At 44.5% G+C, this 18476-nt stretch overlaps 1 protein-coding gene across 1 annotated transcript in view; it reads right to left on the bottom strand.

The window, feature by feature from the left end:
- Positions 1–18476, bottom strand: part of LOC115047239 (syntaxin-binding protein 4) — a 74790-nt gene that overhangs the window by 39312 nt on the left and 17002 nt on the right. Inside the window, exons 3-8 of the mRNA XM_029508041.1 lie at positions 16974–17069; positions 10785–10854; positions 10624–10698; positions 7904–7983; positions 664–784; positions 323–464 (exon numbers count right to left, since the gene is read on the bottom strand). Coding sequence (XP_029363901.1) covers positions 323–464; positions 664–784; positions 7904–7983; positions 10624–10698; positions 10785–10854; positions 16974–17069 — 584 coding nt within the window. The remainder of the gene's footprint in view (positions 1–322; positions 465–663; positions 785–7903; positions 7984–10623; positions 10699–10784; positions 10855–16973; positions 17070–18476) is intronic.

The raw sequence follows: 18476 nt of genomic DNA, 5'->3' as shown, positions 1-18476 counted from the left end.
AAAAAGATAGCAAAACAGTGTTCGTTCTAGTTTTCTGTATAGTCATATTTTATGGCCAAGAAAACTCCAATGAAAAATGAAACAACATTGTATTAAGACAAATCAAAATTTACCTGTCCAGGGGTGTCATTCCCACCACATAATACTTACTTGTGTTTCAGAGTTGATTTATATAGTTATTATACTATTTATATTGCATGCTTCATGTCCTTCCTAAGTCCTTCATGTTGTAGTTTGGTGAAACGTTCCGTGCTTCACTAAACCCTTCAAATGATTCTGTATCTGACTTTTAATGATACTGCGTGCATTTGACCCTTTTTACCTGGTGACAGTCTCCTCCAGACAGAACCTCCAGGATGAAGACAGCAGGGCCGTCAGACCTGTTGGAGCCTCCTCCGATGGTGATGCCTAGACTGCTGGATCGTGCCACTGAGACAAGCTGAATTACTCCTTCACCTGGATGACTGGCAACATACAAACAATGAAAACAAAATGATACCTCACCTCTGACAGCACATAAATGTATAAGCTAGAGAAATCCTTCAATAAAAATATTAACGTGATGAGATTTTAAAAATCTCAAATATTATTGGCTCATGGCAGGCGCACTGTGTTCCTATCCTCAAATCAAGAGTGCCAACATTTACTGGTCATATCTCTTACCTCAGGGAGCGCAACATAGGCCCACCGTTGTACATGTTCTGAGATCCTGCTGGGCTCAACAACAGAGGACTCTGAGAGCGAGACGAGGAACCTGACGATGTACTCTCCAGGTAGCGACCACCTTTACATTGACACAAAAGAAACACACAAAACAGAGTGGCTGATGGTACACCAGCAAAATGGCACCCCTGCTTTCCAGCTTTACAGTAAAAGAAGACATGAGCTGTCTACATCTTTTCATATGCTGATGAGAAGATGTATAGGGCAGTGGAATACAAGTGACATAAGTACGTTTTAAAGAACTGACATGCCACTGACAACCAACACATTCATATATTTTGCTTCCTTAATTGCTAAATGAGAATGGGAGAAAACCTGAGAAATTTCAAGAGACATAGTTGGCTGAAAATAAACTAAAATCCTAAAGCAGAAGCTGCCTCCTTCTCTAGGCAGTCAATAGATTTTTTTGATGAACTTTATGTGTGATCTTCTTTGTTATAGTCTTTGGACAAAACTTGGATGACTTGCTGGTATATGAGAGCTTGTTGCTGTGTGTGTTGTGCGCATGGTAACTACTGTGGGGAGATAGATGATGACGGGTGGGGACCACCAATCTGGAAGCCGTTGCTGACACAAGTTCAAAAAGTAATATCAGCAGCCGCTACAATATCAGATTAAAAAAAAAAAAAAAAAAAGAAAGAAGAATTTGAAAAGAAATAAGAGGGAAATTTGAAGAGGCTTTAAAACAGGCTGGCAAAGATGGTATGGAAATAGAAAAAAGAAAATGAGTGCAAGGAGGAGAGGGATAAGGCGAAGCAAGAGGAAGAAAAGGCGAGCATCATGAAAAAAAAAAAGATGTTCATCAACTCAGAAGCATGGAGGAACAAATGATGAGGGAGCAACAGGAGGGAAGGGAAACAGAGAGAATGAATAGGAGAGGTTCACAGGGAGGAGGATATAATCAAGTCAGATTGCACCTGACAGGTTTATGGCAGGATGGGAGCGCAGGGCAGGTCACAGAAAAAATGAGCAGACAGTGGGCAGAAAGCCAGGGGACGCCTGGCTCGGAGGAGAAACTAGAGAGCCCAAAGAAGAAGCAGAGGATAGTGAGACAGGTAGCACTGATGGCCTAGAGCAGATGTTGGAGGCATCAGGACAATTGCTACAGCATATACACCAGAAGTTAGGGGAAAGAGGAGAGACTGCAAAAGAGACACATACAATGACTCTGAGATCCAAGCAACATAAGGGGCCAGGCCATGCCATTACTGTCAATAGCACAAGGACATAAATGCTGACCTTTCGGACTATGAGATGTTCAGGCCATAGTGGACAAGCTACCCCCGTGTCAGAGGGAGGAGCATTGTGGTTAGGGAAACTGAACAGTTTGACTGCGGGCCAGATGCTGGCTCTAGGTGACTTCAGAGCAGTGGCAGGAAGATCCATGACTAACGCTGACATGAGAGAAATAGATAATCAGGCAGGGACACTGCAACATAGAGACGACAAGAGATTCACCAGGTTTAGTGACCAAATAGGAGGCGGCATATGCGCAAAATACCCCCTGTCCACTGCAGCGGCGGTACCTAAGTTTAAGTGGGAAAATAACCAAAACCCCAGAGATTTTCTAGATAAATGTAAAGATAAGTGGATCCACTACACCGGCGCACACCCTGGTAAGCCAGGGCTCCAGAGAGAGCTGTACTGACAGGCTGTTCTGGAGGGGGTGCCCCAGCAAGTTAGAGAAGTTATGAAAGACAATCCAGACATGGCAGGGTGCGAGTTGCACACGTGGGACAGGCACCTCATACATCACCTGACCAAGGCTCAAGACAAAGGTAGCCAAGAGGAGGAAACCTCCAGGCAGAGGTCATGATGGTTTCGGGTGGATCTGACTTTCCGGACCTGGATCACACTCCACCTTGAGAAGAGCCGACACACCAGGAAACACCTCTGGTGATGTTCCAACAAGGATCAGGAGCACCCTATAATCGGGGTTCAGAGGTCGGGGCGGCCGAGGCAACTTCTCGGGAGGAGGGAGCAATGACCGGTGTTGCTATTGTGAAGAAGAAGGGCATTGGGCTCGTGAATGTCCACACAGGTCACGGGGACGAGGCACAGGATATCCTCAGATCACATCTCGAGGGCAACGTGGCTGTGGAGGCGGTGGGAATGTTCCTGTCCGCCAAATGTCAGCTTCAGGTGGCCAGTCCTGGCCATCCCATGCCCAGTGACACACCCCACAGAGAGACTTGGGTGGCATCTTAACGGCAGACCCGATGCTACCCGTCTCAGTCGACAAACAGGTGCTGCCATTTCTGGTTGATACCGGCACAACGTGCTCCACGATGAACACATCTTGACCAGCTGCACTGTCAGACCAAACTACCACCATCATGGGTTTCTCTGGGGAATCACAAACTCTGCCATTGACCAAGCCACCGTTAACCACCGTGGGGAAGCAAAGCCTTATACATCCGTTCATTTACTCTCCAACCGTGCCTGTCAATCTCCTAGGTAGAGACTTGTTGATAAAACTGGGGGCATCCATAATGTGTGGACCAGATGGACTCACAGTGACTCTACCAGATGGGACTGAGTTGCCCTGTTTCAGGAACCCCTCTAAACAAGGCAGTTATCTCCTCCAGCCAATGCAAGGTTCCTATGCAGACATCTATTGGGCCATGCTGAAACCTGAAACTACTGAACACCGTGGCATTCTCTCAGTCTTCATGAGGTGGAAGCCCTGGATCGCGTCCCTCGAGCCTGACATGCCTCCCCCTGATCCTCCACACGTAACATTGTTTTAAGATCATAACCAAACAGAATGGTTCCAGGAAAGGTTCCGAGAACAATTAGAGGGGAAGGACTGGCAGATCTCCACCCGAAACATATACGTCGCTCCTGTGGGAGTGGCAGCAGCGGTGTCTCTTACACCAGAACAATTGCAGTGATATCAGATGTCAGAGGAGGCCGTCCCACATGTGTCTCAAGCCTTACATCCTAAACATCAGGCTAAAGAATTGGGTGGGATGGTAAAATTAGTATTAGCACAGGATGATTGGGTTTTAGTAACTACAACCATACCAGTGCCTAATCCCTATGCGGTCCTGACTAACCTGGCCCCATTGCACGAATGGTTCACCTGTATTGATTTGGCCAACGCATTTTTCTGTCTTCCTTTAGTGGAGGATCGCAGGGATATCTTTTCATTTACTTTCAAGGGAACTCAATGGAGGTACACCCGTTTACCTCAAGGCTTTGCGCTCTCCCCAGGACTGTTTAATCAAGTCCTTAAGAATGTGTTGTCTGAGTGTGAGCTCCCAGAGGGGGTCACACTGGTGCAGTATGTGGATGATTTACTTCTGGCCGCACCTACGGCAGTAACCTGCCTGGAAGCCACCTCACAAGTGTTGTTTTGCTTGGCGAGGGCAGGATTTAAGGTCAGTAAGTCGAAACTTCAGGTGACCCGTAAACAGGTCACATTCCTAGGTCGTGTACTATCTCAAAAGGGGGCCAGTCTCTCACCAGCACACAGAACTACTATCTTGCACCATCCACGGCCGCAGAAGGTCAAAGACATGTTGTCATTTCTAGGTCTTACGTCGTACAGTCGTCAGTATGTCCCCAACTACACCGGGTTAACTCAGCCCTTGAGAGCCTGTATTCGGGAACAGGGGATGAGAAACCTCAATTCGGATGTCGTTTGGTCTCAAGAAGCGGAGCAGTCTTTTATTGCCTTAAAACAGACTCTGGCGACTGCTGTGGATCTGGCTACCCCAGATTACAGCTGCCCATTCTTCCTCGATGTTTCTGGAACAGGAGGAGTAATGAATGGTGTCCTGTTCCAGGAAAAGAAAAGTGTTGATGTATGTGAGCGTAATGCTAGACAGAATGGAACAACGACACCAAGGTTTGGCCATGTTGATTCAGAAAACCGCCCACATAGTCATGGGACACTCCCTGAAAGTTTTAACAGCACATAGTGTAGTAGCATATGTACACTCTCATTTACATTAACCTTGCTGCGGCAAAAGAAACTGAGCAAAGTGCTGGATGCCCCCAACATCACATACACACATGAGGGAATCAATAAGGCAGAGAGGATAGGGGTAGGAGAGCCACACATCTGCGAGGAACAGGTAGCAAAGGAAGAGAAAGTCAGACCAGATCTACAAGCTGAACCCTTAGAAGGGAGAGTGAACCTCTACACAGATGGATGTTGTTATAGGGATGAGAAGGAAGGGTTAAAAGCAGGATATGCAGTTGTGCAGGAACAAGCAGGACAGTTCACTGTGAAAAAGGCAGGAAAATTGAAAGGAGCAAAGTCTGCACAGAGAGCAGAAGTGAGGGCGGTAATAGAACCGTTAAAAATGAGTGCGGGACAGAAGGTGAACATCTATACTGATTCAGCGTACGCTGCAGGGGCAGTGCATGTAGAATTAGGCCAATGGTTGAGAACTGGGTTTCTGACAGCCTCCAATAAACCTATTAAGCACGAAGCAGAAATGAAAGAATTGGCCGAAGCATTACTATTACCAAGATGAGTAGCAGTCATCAAGTGCAAGGGACATGACACCACTCAGTCATTAACAGCCAAGGGAAATGAGGCAACAGATAAGGCGGCTAAAGAAGTGACAGGGTACCAGACTAGGTTAATAATGATCTGTGCCGAAACGGAGGAAAGGAAAGATATGGAGAAGAAGAAAGAATCAAAGAAATGCGGGAAAAGACTTCACCCCAAGAACTGTCAGTCTGGAAAGCACGGGGAGGAAGTAGTGAAAGTGGAATGTGGAGAGGCCCAGACGGACGACTCATACTACCACCAGCATTAAGACAAGGGATGTTCGAGGAGGCCCATGGGGTAGGACACGTAGGAGTGACACAAATCACGAGAAATCTGAAGGAGTGGTGGCATCCTTACCTGAAAGAGATGACAAAAGAATGGGTAAGTGGGTGTAAGGTATGTACGCAGTATAACCCTTGGCCGACCATCAAACCAGAGATAGGGAGATATCTACTGCAGACATGATAGTGCCCCATAAAGGCTATAGGTACGTCCTGATGTGCGTTGACGTGTACACAGGGTGGCCTGAGGTTTGCCCCACGAAAAAGGAAGACAGTGCATCAGTAGTAAGGTTCCTCATCAACCAATACATTCCGAGACATGGGTTCCCAGAGAAAATCAGATCAGATAATGGAACCCATTTCAAGAACCAAGATCTCCAAAAAGTGGAGAACCTGTTAAGTCTTAGACATGCATTTGGGACTGTGTATCACCCACAGTCACAGGGAAAGGTTGAACAAACTAACCAAACCATAAAAAACAAATTGGCCAAAATCTGCGCACAGACTGGAATGGATTGGGTAACTGCATTACCTTTAGCACTAATGGCTATAAGGTCAGCCGTAAATGCCAGCACCGGGTTCACTCTGTTTGAATTACAAACGAGGTGTCCTTTCCCCGGACCTCAAGGTCGGGCTCCTGGAATGAGGAAGTCTGAGGCAGAAAACAGACCTCCGAAAGCTTATTTTGCTGAATTACAATCATTGTTGTCCGCTTTCTCTAAGCAGGTCGGCGAGCAGTGCTCAGGTAACCAGGCAGCAGTCATTCCAGGACAAGAGTGGGTCCTTCTGAAGGTGCACAAAAGAAAGTGGACTGAGCCCAGGTGAACGGGTCCTTTCCAGGTGACGGAGAGAACGTCACATGCGGTAAGAGGGCAAAGGTGACACCTGGTACCATTGGAGCCAATGTGCAGCTGCGGAGGAACCCCTCAGGCCTACAAGAAACGTGCACAGAACCGGCTGGTTCTGAAACAGACCACTCCGACAAAGAGGCAGAATAATCCTCTGGAGTGGTCCGCCGGGACAAGGTAGTCTACCCTTGTACCCAGAGATGAGGGGGAGGTGAAACAGCGCTCCTCCTCCGACACGTAGCGTGCCAAGCTACCACCACACAGATTTGTTCTGAGACTCAAATATGCTGTGAGACACCAGTGGGGCAGCAGCTGTGGAGCAAGTAGAACAGTTCCGAGGAGCCTTTTATTGATCTCTTATTAGAGATCAAAAGGGGGAATTGTGGGGAATTCACATAATATGTTTGAGTCGTAATCTGGTACTGTAACAAGTGTGAAAATTCATATAATATGTTTGAATCATAATCCTGTACTCTAACAATTGTAAAAATTCATATAATATGTTTGAATCATAATCTGGTAGTGTAACAGTAAAGCAGAGCAGCCTGTCTTCGCATTAATTTAGACTTTGGGACAGCAACCATGAGAGAAGCATAGCAAGTGTGGTTGCAACACTACACTGCGCTTTTCATAGGACAAATAAAATCTGGAAAATCTTTGTGCTGATCTTGGTTCCTGGTGTGGTTAGTATTTTTTAGCACGTGAGCTACACACTGGTGGCTTCACTGATGGTAGCAATGCAATATACCAAGGACAATGCTACAGATATTTTTGATATCTGTTTAGTCCGCGTCAGATCCTTGTCCACTTGGTGGTGTTTGTCTTGTTTGGCCTGCCATCCCTCTTTCCTGACTCTTGCTGGTCTCTTTACTTGTGGTTGCTTCTCTCTGCCCATGCCTCTGCCCGTGTCCTTCGGCCTGTTGTCTCTGCCTGTTGTCTGTGCTTCTATACCTGTTGTCCCTCCATCTCAGTTTTGTAGTTTTTGGTTTTGTGCTTCGACACAGTGCCTTTTGTAGTTTTTTGGTTTCCTTTGCTATTAAAGTATTTATTTTTCACCTCCATACCCAGTCTAACTCCTGCATTTGGGTCCTCATTCCACCACTATTCCCTCACACAACACCCCGTGTCAGAACTGTTTATGAGGCAACATTTACAGTTTGACTATTGGTCCTGGACTCCAAGTGGTGCTCTACATTATTAATTGAATTGAATTTTTTTTTATTTTTTTTATAACTCCTAATTATCTCTGTTAATTATCGCTGATAACCAAACACACCCTTTTCAAACCCAACACCCTGAAGGCTTAGTCTTTAATCAGAGAGATAGATGTTTGTTCTCTAGCAGCAGGAAGTTGATTGGCATCACCCCATATCATTCATACAGGTTTGCTATCAACTTGAAGTTGTAATTACATCTTACTCCAACTTTGGCATATTTAGTCTGAAACCCCCAAAACCCACTCAAACTGAAATCACATGATGTTACAGCCTCTTTTTGTTCTTTCTTCAGGAGCCTGAACATAACAACTCTGGTAACAGACCTACCTTGCTGGATGGGAGAGTTGCGTGTTGATCCTGTGCTGCCGTTGGATCCATATTTCTCCAGAAGCTCAGCAAATTCCTTCCTTTTCCAAAAAGTCAAAGGAAAAAATTTCAGATAAATGCTGCAGTAATGATGAGGGACTTATTGGCTGCTCTGACACTATGTTGCCTCCTCATTGCATTTAAATTAATCTCGAGTCTAACCATAGTTGGAGTTATTCAAGTCTTGGAATGTGGACAAATGAAACGACTCCCTCATTATATCTAAACAAGGTCACTGTGGTGAAACAATTTTTAGGCCATATAAACGATAAGTCAGTCTCTTTTCAGTTAAAGATAAAGATAGTTAATACTGGATTAACCTACTCTTGCTTTTTTAAATCTCTTTTTTTTTTGTTGTTGTTTGTCTATTACTTCCTGAACTAATCATTTTCTAATCTTACTTTCTGCTTTATCTGTGGATTTTGTCATCAAAAAAAGAGAACATCTTTTCATCTACTATATTAACCTATTTTACTGTTCACTCAATACCAATATTTTAATGGCACAAGTTATGAAAATTAAAATAAGGTAAATGGTAAACATGCCAGGGCAGCATGGCGGCATAGTGGTTAGTGTTGTTGCCCCACAGGAAGAAGATCATAGGTTCAATTTTCAGGCCTGGGGTGGATTTTATGTGTTGGCACTGCGATAGACTCGCAACCTGTCCAGGGTGTATCCTGCCCTTGTCTGGAACATTGGCTAGGACTGGCTCCAGCAACCCCCTGTTACCCCGAAACAGTTAAGTGGTAGAAAACCCGTGAGTGAGAGTGAGAGTAAATAAATATGATAATTGGGAATACATATATGAATTAACACAAATTCATTGGTTCACAGTCATAATAAGGTTAATTATTATATTGACACATCTCAGTTTGATAGTATCCTCTGACTGTAAACACTGTATCTACTCTTGATTTTCTTTTCTGAGCATTATCATCTGCAACGCAACAATTTGAAATCCCCCCTGTGGCTGGTGATTTGATTTTGGTGTTTCTAAGCAGATTATAAAAAGTGCAGGCATTGGGTCCAAGATAAATGAAGACACAAATTGCTCTTGAACAGCACAACGCCCCCCCCAACAAACAAAAAAACAAAAAAACAAAAAACCTCAGGCTGCACCTGTTTCATTACCAGTAGCAAGAGATGATTGGGTCAACCACCAGCAGCAGGTATGGCCCATTAATTTCAGAGCAAATAATAATAATAACAATGAATGTGTCATCAACTGAACTTTCATTGTTTGATGGTGAAGCTAATGGAGGGCAGGAGGTGTGCAGTGAGGGTTCAGGTACAGGACTGGTGATCTTGGCCAAAACCAGCTGGGATTGACTCCACCCTGTGACCCTACAATCAGGTGATATAGATAATGGATGGTGAGGTAGCAATGAGTGCTAACCTAGTTTTAACTAGTTTTTACTGACAGACAGACATAATCCCCCACCCCATCCTCCTCTTTCCTGCTGTCCACTCCCCTCCCCTTCAATAGCTGTGGTCTGGCCTGCTGGGTAGGTAAAGCATAGAGCACAGATTAACACAGACATCTCATCTCATCAGGAGCATTGCCCTAGGTTAAGCTCTTTACCCTTCCTGAATCTGTCACTCCGCTATATGCAACACAGTGACATGGTGGGGTGGGGGTAGGGGGTTCACTGGTGACACCATTTTGTGAGAATCCATTACATAAGAAAAATAACATGTTGACATTTTTTGTGCCATCTACACATACATATATTGGTATCTGCCCAGTAAATCCATTCTGTTACTAGTGCTTGTGTCATAAAACTGACTGGTCATGTTTGACATGCATTGTCTCAGCTAGGGTGTAAATCTATCCTGACTCAGGATTTATAGGCAGGAAACAACACATTCAAATGCTACACCTTTGCTTATTTAAAAATACAAATTCACCACCACATATGTCAACTTCTTGTTAATGGTCAAGGTACATTGCCTAAAATGGATTATAAGGGTAGACAAGGGTGTGTTAATGATAGCGGGTACTGACCTGGTTTCCCCCCAGACTGGTTGTCATACAATTAGATATTCGATTGGGCACTGATTCTGCCAGGTATCTGCCATCAGTGACACCATGTCAATGTAGTAACGTGTTGTGTACAGTTTGCACTTTATCAGCCTATGATCTTATGATTGGATAATTAGGAATGGCTAGAAACAGAACCTGGAAAGGTGCCTTGTAACACAGTGAAGAAACGTGTGTGTTTTTGTGCATTCTCAGCACACAAATACACAGTAACTGGGCAGCCACTGGTTTAGGACAGAGTGGACCCTTAGGTGAATCTCTTTCCAAGAGTGAGGAAACAGGCCAGAGATAGCAGGCTAGCATGCTAACCTCAGTAAAAGAAAACATGGTGTTGATACAGAGTTAACACTCTTGGAGCTGTTCTTGGATGGAGCCCTTGCTTCTGTTTAGCTGCTGTATTTCACTCACTCTCATTACATTTCCAATTATTCACAGGTAAGAATAAGATGTTCAAATAATAAAATATTAAGCATATAATATAATGAGCACATTATGTTGTAAAGTAAGCTTGAAGGTTTAAATCACACGTTGGATCAGTAAGTTTGTAAATTTAGTTTGAGAACTAGATGAAAAAAATGTACCAGATCTGTGTTTTGATAATGGATCTAACACTGAGTACCACAACAGGACATCTGCTTACTTTGCCTCCTCATCTCTGGCAATGAGAAGACGCATGTGATTGGTTGCAGAGGCTGCTCTCAAGATATCCACAGCTCTGTGAAACAGAAAGAATTATATTGCTGTTATACCATCACCTCAGTCATTGCAATACAAACAAAAATAAGAACAGCGAGATTTTACCTTTCACTTGTGACTCCTACTAAACTGTCCCCATTCACCTCTAAGATCTGGTCCCCTGGCATCAGGTTGCCTATGGTCAGATAATACAGGAAGAAGTGGTTAAAACAAAAACACCTAAAATTTTTACATTTCTAGTCTTTTGTGGATAATCAGGTATCACCAGGTGTTCCAGGACAAATAGTACAAAGACAGCAGTATCAAGATTCTTTCCAGAAAACATCAGCATCCTCTGGAGCCTGGACATTTTTATGTTATTTCTACTGGTGCACTGACTTCCTTTGATTTAGAATTGACAGCCTATGTATGATGTGTGTGTTACCATGTCAAAGACTATATCAGGTAGATACTGTTCATTCAGGCGATATCACTTGTGGCACTCTGAGTCAAGGAATAATGTATAAAAGCCCTTTATTTAGAACACTGGGGTAAATGTAAAAGTTTTTAAAACAACACTGACCAGACATTGAGAACAACTTGATATCTGATGCCTGATCATGTAACCTTTTCTCTGTATTTACTGGTGTTAGTCAGCCACCTGTTTCTAATCATGCCCCAATGAAGGCCTGACATGGCCGAAACCGGTTGGCGTTGTTTAAGTAAGGGTTAACCCATGCGGAGGCAAATTCCATGTCGGGTAGTTCTTTGCCTCCACATCGTGCATGAAAACCATTTGAAGCACATCTACTCACGGTTTTACTTGCTTATACTAGGGATGTCCGATATTAACTTTTTGCCGATATATGATATGCTAATATTGTCCACTTAATTTCCGATTTCCGATATCAACCGATAACAACATATGCAGCCATTTTTCCCCCAAACTATTTTTAGGTCACATCACATATCTCCTGTCATGGACTTTACACATTACCTGTTTTTATTGTGATACCCTACGAGAGGCACTCCAAAAAAATTCCAGACCATGGACATTTTGTGTAGCAACAAGTGAGCAAGCTTGTTAGCCACGACTAGCCACACAGTGTTGTTGTAATTTTACCTCCAGGTGCGGTAGGATGCTAATATTGGGCTGATAATATCGGTCGGCCGATATTATCGGACATCCCCAGCTTATATCATGGCAATTCACTTCAGTTTTTGAAGCAAAAGCTTACCATTGTCATAACAAGGAATAAAATAGTCCCCTCTACAACCACGCTGATTTCAAATCTGTGTTCTTTTGTTTTTGGCAGTGGAAGCCTGTCAATATCTGAACTGCCTATTTTTAGAATTTATGTCGTCTTTCTCCTCCTAATACTAACCCTCTTCGGGTGTCACTTCCTTTTGTCTTTTCTTCTCCATTTCTTTTTCTTCTGCAGCATTAAACGGTTTACCAAACCCTAACCAATCAGAAAAGAGTATTCACACTGAACATGGTATAAAAGTTTTTATATTTACCCCAATGTTCTAAGTAAATGGCTTTTATACATTATTCCTTGACTCGGAGGTGCGTGCCCTAAGTTACATCGTTTGACTGAAGCCACCTATAAGAAGATTAGCTCTAAGTGCACTCCTCTAACTGGAATATTCAGAGCACTCGATTACCTTTCTTTCTTTTCAGATACTGTTCATTACTCCAAAGTGTTTGAGTTTTGAATAGATTGATGGGTTCCTGTGAGCGATCTGACAGGCCAGATACACTGAAACTGTAACAGCTGACATATCATACATAAATTTTGTTTTTATTTAATGTTTGTTTATACAGGGCAAGCACATAGCATGAGAAACATTGCCCTGCATTTTTGAGACAAAGTAATTCCCAGTGCGTTTAAATTCCATTAATATTATGCTAAACACAGAATGCGTTAATGATTGGCAGCAGATCACTTGACTATTTCAATCTGAAATTACCTAAGTCTGATATTAATAATATTAATGGTAAAATCTCTGAAATTTGAGTAAAAAGAATTAATTTCATTAGAGAGAAAGTATATTGTGAAAATAATTTTATAGAAGCAAGCATTACAAGATTGCATTGAATCAAGGCTGTTTCATTTGAGTAATGGACCCTACAAGGGTAAGCATGTTAGTATGAGTGCTTACTTTTGGTTCAAGGGGTGATACTGTCAGTAAGGTGACTCAGACCAGCCCTCAGTATGGGGCTGGTCTGAGTCCCGAGTGGCCCTCTAAGGATAAGTGGTATAGATGATGCTTGGATTTTCCCTATTCTGTCTGCCTCACAAACTTAATTAGGTCCAGACAGAAGAACGGGTGTTATCAAGAAGATCATTTCTGTTGTCCTTCCGTGTGAGAAAAAGCAACTAAGCCCGATCATGATTCATTAATATAGTCTTACCAAGTCTGTTACCTAGTAACTCATAATTATCCCACTCTGTCACTTTCCAGGGTTTACCTGTCAGATCTCCCGTTGCCTACCCTGCCTGTTCCTGACCTGCTCTCCACGTCTGCTCCCCAGGGTATCTGCCTGTCTTTCGTCAACGACCGCGAGTTCTGCCTCAGTGTCTTCAGCTTCGGCTCATCCTCTGCTCTCTCCTCGACGGCACTTCAGCACCGGTGACCGGCTCTGCAGATGCTAGTCTTCATCTCTCCCTGGCAATAAAAGTCATTACCAACTGTCTACCTCTCTTCTGTGTTCTGCTTTTGGGTCCAAACCACCCCGCTGTCAGTACAATGTGGCCAGACATGGACCCAGCAGACCCCACCTCTCCTTCGTCTCACCTTGCCAGAGTGGAGGACATGCTCCAGTGCCATGATACGCAGTTGACATTCTGCTTCGTCTCTGGAGCAAGCGCTTACCATGCTAGCCGCCTAGGTCTTACAGATGGCTACCACTATGATGCAGCAAGCTGCGTCCACCGCAGCTCTGCCCCCTCCAGCTCCAGCCCCTGTGCTACCTCCGGTCACCATATCAGAGCCCTGGGTGGGGGCGCCAGAGTGTTACTCCGGGGATCCTGAATGCTGCAATCCATTTCTGATGAACTGGAGAGGTACATGTCAGCCTGCTCAACGTTCCAGGCCTTCTCGGTGGAGCTACGAAAGGTTTTCGGTAATGCTTCTCTGGGTCCTGATGCCGCTGGTGGCCTGATGAGCCTGAGGCAGGGGAACTGGACAGTAGCTGACTATGCCATTGACATCCGCACCCAGGCCCGGCTCAGCAGCTGGAACTCTGCAGCCCAATGTGACGATTACCTGATGAGGCCTGCTCCCCACATCAAAGATGAACTGGTGGCATTTGAAGGTCTACTCCCTGTCTGCCCCTGAAAGGGAGGCCATGGAGACCTACATCAGCGACACCTTGGCCGCAGGGATCATCTGACCATCCTCGTCACCCACCGGAGTGGGATTCTTCTTTAAGAAGGATGGGTCCCTGAGACGCTGCATTGACTACAGAGGACTAAATGACGACATGGTGAAGGACCGTTACCCTCTCTCCCTCATCGCCTCAGCTTTCAAGTTGCTTCAGGGAGCCACCATCTACACCAAGCTGGACCTCCACAATGCCTATCATTTGGTCTGGATTTGTGAGGGAAATGAGTGGAAAACGGCCTTTAACACACCTGGTGATGCCCTTCAGCCTTACCAATGCCCCGGCTGTCTTTCAGGCCCTTACTGATGATGTGTTAAGGGACATGCTCAACAAGTAAGTGTATGTCTACGTAGACAACATTCTGATCTTCTCCCGGCCCAGGCAAGAACACATCTATGAAGTCCAGACTGTTATGCAACGCCTGAGAACTTCCTGTTTGTTAAGGCAGAGAAATGCGAGTTCCATGTCATTGGTCAGAACCGAATGGAACTGTCAACTTCTGGCCTACCCCTGACTCCCATTGCAACGTTTCCTGGGGTTCACTAACTTCTACAGAAGGTTCATCTGGGGCTACAGCACTGTGGCTGTACCTGTCACTGCCCTCACCTCCTCCAAGGTTTGGTGTACCCAGGCTGCTGAGGAGGCGTTCCACCATCATAAGGCTCATTTCAGTTCGCCTCCCATCCTTCTGGTCCCTGACCCAGAAAGACAGTTCATAGCGGAGGTGGACGCCTCCAACATAGGGGTTGGGGCAGTTATTTCCCAACTTTCTGTAGAAGACCAGAAGCTGAACCCCTGTGCCTTCTTCTCCAGGCGCCTGTCCCCGGTGGAGAGAAATTATGACATTGGCAACCGAGAGCTGTTGGCAGTGAAATTAGCGTTGGAGGAGTGGCAGACCACCTGTAGTGGGCCCACAGTTCCCGGCTCACCTGCCACCCTGGGATTCAGCACACTGAAGAGGTCTTGCAACAACGGTTCTGGTGGGCCACACTGGAGGAGGACACCAGAGACTTTGTTAATGCCTGCCCCGTCTGCAAAAAGCACAAGACGCCCTGCAGGCCTCCAGCACATTTTCCGACTCTGCGGCCTCCCAACTGATATGGTGTCAGATCGAGGGCCCCTGTTCACCTCTGTTCTGGAAGGAGTTCTGTCACCTTATTGGAGCAACATTGTCAACATTGTCTAAACACCACAGGGCTCTCCCCCTTCCAGTGCGTCTACAGCTTCCAACCCCCACTGTTTCCTGCTCAGGCGAAGGAGACTCCCTGTCTCAGGCCCGCGCTCCTTCATGCTGCAGACCGGTATTCGACAGCTGCCAATCGCCGTCGCTCCCAGGCCCCCCGTTATATGTTGGGACAAAAGGTGTGGCTGTCCACCCGGGACCTACCACTGAGGGTGGAGTCCAAGAAACTGGCCCCTAAGTTCATCGGGCCATTCGCCATTCATGAGGATCATCAACCCCATGGCTGTTTGGCTCAAGCTGCCCTGCACCATGAGGATCCATGTCTCCAGGGTTAAGCTGTTTCGAGAGAGCCCACTGTTGCCTGCCTCCCAGCCACCACCTCCTCCTCAAATCATTGATGGGGTGCCTGCCGACTCGGTTCACCACCTGCTTCGTTCTTGTCGTTGTGGAAGGGGCCTACAGTACCTCATTTATTGGGAGGGATGTAGCCTGGAGGAAAGGTCTTGGGTCCCGGCCAGCCAAATCCTTGATGCAGGGCTTGTATGGGAATCCCACCGCCGGCACCCTGACCACCCCTCCAATGTTACCTCCCCTAGGAGGGGCATCAACATGGAACCCCAGTCCTCCCCTGCATCCGAGGCATCTAACAAAGAGGAGGCTGAGACAGACGCTTTGGAGGAATTCTAGCCCGCCTTCCTGTTCCCCCTTCCTCCCACCCTGGCTCCCTGGACTTGTTTTTGGGACATCGGGAGCCGTTCCTTGAAGTTGGGGGGGTTCTGTCACAGCTGCTCCTGTCTGTCACCCTGCACTCAATACCTTTCCACTACTCACACGACACCTGTCCTTACTCAGCCATCAGCAGACCTGCAGTCCATCACCCCCAATCAACTCAGGAATATATTCTCCAGCTCCACACTCCCTCCTTGCCAGATTGTTCTTTGCCGTGTGAGACTTTCCAGCATTTACCTGACAGATCTCCCGTTGCCGACCCTGCCTGTTCCCAACCTGCTCTCCATGTCTGCTCCCTGGTGTACCTGCCTGCCTTTCGTCCCCAACCACGAGTTCCTCGGCTTCTGTCTGCTCTCCCAGCTCTGACCCATCTGCCTGTCTCTGACCGCTCCTCTGCTCTCTCCTCGTCAGCATTTCAGCGCCGGTGAAGCTACTTATTAAAGACTCAATGTAACTGAGCAAATCAAAAAAGAGAGGGATCCATTATTTGACTCTGATCTTCCAAAAAGGCTTTTCATTATGTGCGAGAAATAAGATTTAGGTAGAGCCACAAAGAAAATAGAAGAAAGGGAATAGTTTTCTTCAACAATCATTTATTCTGTAACCCACTCACTATAAGTTAAATTTTCTTGTCTTTATTTTATTACTTTTCACTCATTGTTTTCATGGATTAATCAATCAAAGCTTGTGTTTTTTTTGCTCCTTGGAACACTTCTACCACAGCTTCTAAATTGGCAATCCAGCCAACAATTGGCCGGACTGACTGGATATGACTATGACCTGGATGAATGAGAATAGACACCAATAAAGAACAAATCACTGAGACAAAGATTAATTTTTTTCAACTGTCTTTCCTTTTCTGGTCGTATTCTGGTATTTCACAACCTTTTTTTAATACAATATTTTAGTAAATTTATTTTCTTCTCAGGACAGCAGAGTACAATTTCAAGTTTAATTCACTAATTTGAATAGCAAACTCATTTTAATTTGAAGTAGTGATAACAGTATTTACCATCACTTGAAGCAAGGCCACCTGCTAAAATGCGCTTGACGTAGACTCCAAACTCCTCCCCAGTCAGCTCCTTCACTCCACCAATCACTTTAATACCTTGTAGGAGAAGAAAAATCATTTGGTAAACCGTTCATAAGACAGATGAGGGCTGGGAGAGTATTTAGATCTTTTGAATTATCCTTGCTCATTGCCGGACAAAAAAATAAATAAAAATAAAAATAAATTTAGAATGGTAAGCATAGTATGATGAAATTATTGTGTCTGGCAGCATTGAAACCAGTGATTAAAGATTAAAGCCCTCAGGGCCTCTTTTAATGTCTGATGATGTTTGATGCATTCTTCATTTTTAGTATTGCTACATATTTCATTAATTCTGTATCATTTAACTGTTTCTAATGACTTGCCTCCTGTTAAGCATTGTTAAAAGCACTTTAGAAATAAAATGCATTATTATCATTGTTAAATGCCATCTTCAGGTGCAACTTGAGCTCAATGCAGCTCAGTGATATTTTTTCCACATAAATCACTATAGGGCATCTAATATTACATTTCTCTATTATAGTTTCAGTATTCAGTATGACTACAGGAAAATGTGGATCAAAGGGTAATAATTGCATGTAAATGAATAATAATTAATTGGTGCAGATAGGTCTTGAATATTGTTAATGTGTCATTGGACTACTGGTCCAGTGAAACAGGAGTACTGTGGCGGAGGATGGATTGGAAAGTGGGAGTGGTTTAAAATAGTTTCAGCTTGTGTATAGCCTTGTCCTGTGTGGTTCTATTCACTTTCTTAAAATATCTTCATTTGCCAGTTTAGGTCAAGAGTGAGTAAGTAGTGTGAAGCAAACATTTTTGAAGCTCTTGTGGCAACTACACCGTTTTACGTACTTTATAAACAAAATAAGCTGATTTGCCAGTGATTCCAGTCCCCACCCCACTTTCATACTCGCACTGAACAAAACCAACTCTAACAGTCCCTCAAGTTCTTCCTCATTAATCTTCCTTCACTGTGTTCACTGGAATCACCAGTGTTGGGTGGGTTACTTCCAAAATGATTTTTTTTTCCTATAACTATTTACTAGGGCTGTTGCTATCAAATATTTTAGTAAGCAAGTATTCTACAGAAAATTTAATTGATTAATCGAGCGATAACATGGCATATTTTTGTCTAGTTAAAGAGCAATTCTAAATATACATGAGAAAATAAGTAATTTCACTTCATAATGAACAATTGTTTTCCTTTTTTAGACAATCAACATTTATCTTTATCCTCGCTTTCGTCGTCATCATGTCTTTCCTCCATAGAGGCAGAGCACATTTAAGCCCCACCCACACTGGAGAGGAAAACAATCAAGAGCTCTCCATTGACTTCGTATTGTGTGAAGGTGTCTCTTGTCACTCTCTGTTGTGTGGTACTACTAACAGGTATATATATATAAGTATATTATAAGCTGCTGAACAGAAAAAATTTGCCTTTAAGATGAGAGAAGTGGATACAGA

Source organism: Echeneis naucrates, chromosome 8, assembly GCF_900963305.1.
Source record: "Echeneis naucrates chromosome 8, fEcheNa1.1, whole genome shotgun sequence".
NCBI lineage: Eukaryota > Metazoa > Chordata > Actinopteri > Carangiformes > Echeneidae > Echeneis > Echeneis naucrates.
Note: the sequence above shows the minus strand (reverse complement) of the source record. Positions and strands in the feature narration are given on the sequence as shown.